Source organism: Aplysia californica, unplaced genomic scaffold (assembly GCF_000002075.1).
Source record: "Aplysia californica isolate F4 #8 unplaced genomic scaffold, AplCal3.0 scaffold00582, whole genome shotgun sequence".
NCBI lineage: Eukaryota > Metazoa > Mollusca > Gastropoda > Aplysiida > Aplysiidae > Aplysia > Aplysia californica.
In genome coordinates this window covers 492,976-495,783 of record NW_004797852.1, presented here as the reverse complement: position 1 = coordinate 495,783, position 2,808 = coordinate 492,976, and the positions used below count along the sequence as shown (strand labels likewise).

The window sequence follows — 2,808 nt, the reverse complement described above, 5'->3', positions numbered from 1 at the left end:
CACCCCCGCCAGAGTCCCCGGAGGCTGGCCGCGCGTTGGCAAACTGGAAGCTGCTGGACTGTTCATCTTCCGCGTCGTCGCCGCCCGAGCTCATGGAGCGGCTCCCTGCGGGGACAAACAACACACACCAACCATCATCATCTTCACCATCATATCAACATCGCCATCATATCATTACTATTATCATCATATCATAACATCATCATATCATATCAACATCATATCATATCATCATATCATATCATCATATCATATCATATCATCATATCATATCATCATCATATCATATCATCATATCATATCGTCATCATATCATATCATCATATCATATCATCATATCATCATCATATCATATCATCATATCATTATCATATAATATCATACCATCATATAATTATTATATCATCATAATCATATCATTATCATTAGTAAGTGTACCTGAAAATCTATGAGCCAGTGTTGAGAAGTAAGCGTACCTGAGAATGTATGAGGGAGCCGCCGGGGGTACCCATGTGCGAGTGTACCCACCTGTGCGAGACTACTCACCTGTGCGAGAGTACCCACCTGTGCGAGTGTACCCACCTGTGCGAGACTACTCACCTGTGCGAGTGTACCCACCTGAGCGAGACTACTCACCTGTGAGTATGTATCCACCTGTGTACCCACCTGTGTGAGTCTACTCACCTGTGAGTATGTATCCACCTGTGTACCCACCTGTGTGTATGTACCCACCTGTGTGTATGTACCCACCTGTGTGTATGTACCCACCTGTGCGAGGTTTGTTGTCCTCTGCGAGAGTATCAACCTGTGTACCCACCTGTGTGAGTGTACCCATCTGTGTGAGTGTACCCATCTGTGTGAGAGTACCCACCTGTGCGAGAGTACCCACCTGTGCGAGAGTACCCACCTGTGTGAGTGTACCCACCTGTGCGAGAGTACCCATCTGTGCGTGTGTACCCACCAGTGTACCCATCTGTGCGAGAGTACCCACCTGTTCGAGAGTACCCACCTTTGTGGGTGTACCCACCTGTGTACCCACCTGTTCGAGAGTACCCACCTGTGTGGGTGTACCCACCTGTGCGAGAGTACCCACCTGTGCGAGAGTATCCACCTGTGTACCCACCTGTGTGAGAGTACCCACCTGTGTACCCATCTGTGCGAGAGTACCCACCTGTGCGAGGTTTGTCGTCCTGTGAGGAACTCTGGGACACGTAGGACGAGTCACTCTCTGTGCTAGACAGTTTGCCTGGGGGAGAGTAAGGAGGGAGTTTGAGGGAGGGAGGGAGGGAGAGGGAGGAGGGAGTCAGAGGGAGGGAAGGAGAGGGAGGAGGGAGTCAGAGGGACGGAGGGATGGAGGGAGAGAGAGAGAGGGAGAGTTGAAGGGAGAGAGTCAGAGAGGGAGGAAGGAGAGGGGAGAGAGTCAGAGGGATGGAGGGAGAGAATCAGAGAGATGGCGGGAAAGAGTCAGAGAGATGGAGCACAGAAGTACAGACACACTGATAGACACATACACAGATGTACAAACACACTGATAGACACATAGACATACATATATGTACAGACAAACTGATACATACACAGCAACACACACACACATGTACAGATGCACTGATAGACATATACACACAGATGTACAAACACACAAAAACACACACACACACAGACATACACGCACAGAGAAACACAAAAACACACACACACACTTTGACAGACAGACACAGACAAGACAGACAGACAGACAGACACAGACAAGACAGACACAGACAAGACAGACAGACAAGACAGACAAGACAGACAGACAGACAGACAGACAGACAGACAGACAGACAGACAGACAGACACAGTGATAGTTTACCCTGCGATCCCCCGTCAAAAGACAGGAAGTAGGCGTCCTTGTGCGGTCGTCCACATCGCAGCGTTATCTCCGCGGTGCTGGAGGAGGAGCGGCTCAGACTGGTGCTGGCGGTCACTTCTCCCTCCAGTTGTCGCGATAGGCTGTCCGTGGACACGTGGCCCTCCTGTACACACACATAACACGCTTAGTACACACACACACACACACAACACACTTCGTACACACACACACACACAACACACTTCGTACACACACACACACACACAAACACACACACATAACACGCTTAGTACACACACACACACATAACACGCTTCATACACACACACACACACACAACACGCTTAGTACACACACACACACACACACACAACACACTTCTTCGTACACACACACACACACACACAACACACTTCGTACACACACACACACACACACACAACACACTTAGTACACACACACACACACAAACACAAACATACACACAGACACACACACACATACATACACACACACACAACACGCTTAGTACACACAGACACACACACAACACGCTTAGTACACACACACACACACAACACGCTTAGTACACACACACACACACACACACAACACACTTCTTCGTACACACACACACACACACACAACACACTTCGTACACACACACACACACACACACAACACACTTAGTACACACACACACACACAAACACAAACATACACACAGACACACACACACATACATACACACACACACAACACGCTTAGTACACACAGACACACACACAACACGCTTAGTACACACACACACACACAACACGCTTAGTACACACACACACACACACAACACACTTAGTACACACACACACACACACACAACACGCTTAGTACACACACACACAACACGCTTAGTACACACACACACACAACACACTTAGTACACACACACACAC

At 48.5% G+C, this 2,808-nt stretch overlaps 1 protein-coding gene across 1 annotated transcript in view; it reads right to left on the bottom strand.

The window, feature by feature from the left end:
* The window catches only part of LOC101857276 (collagen alpha-1(II) chain), a gene marked incomplete at its 5' end in the record, with an annotated part of 10,619 nt that overhangs the window by 3,323 nt on the left and 4,488 nt on the right, over positions 1–2,808 (bottom strand). The window contains 3 exon segments of the mRNA XM_013087383.1: positions 4–105; positions 1,172–1,246; positions 1,856–2,018. Of these exon segments, the coding sequence (XP_012942837.1) occupies positions 4–105; positions 1,172–1,246; positions 1,856–2,018 (340 nt within the window).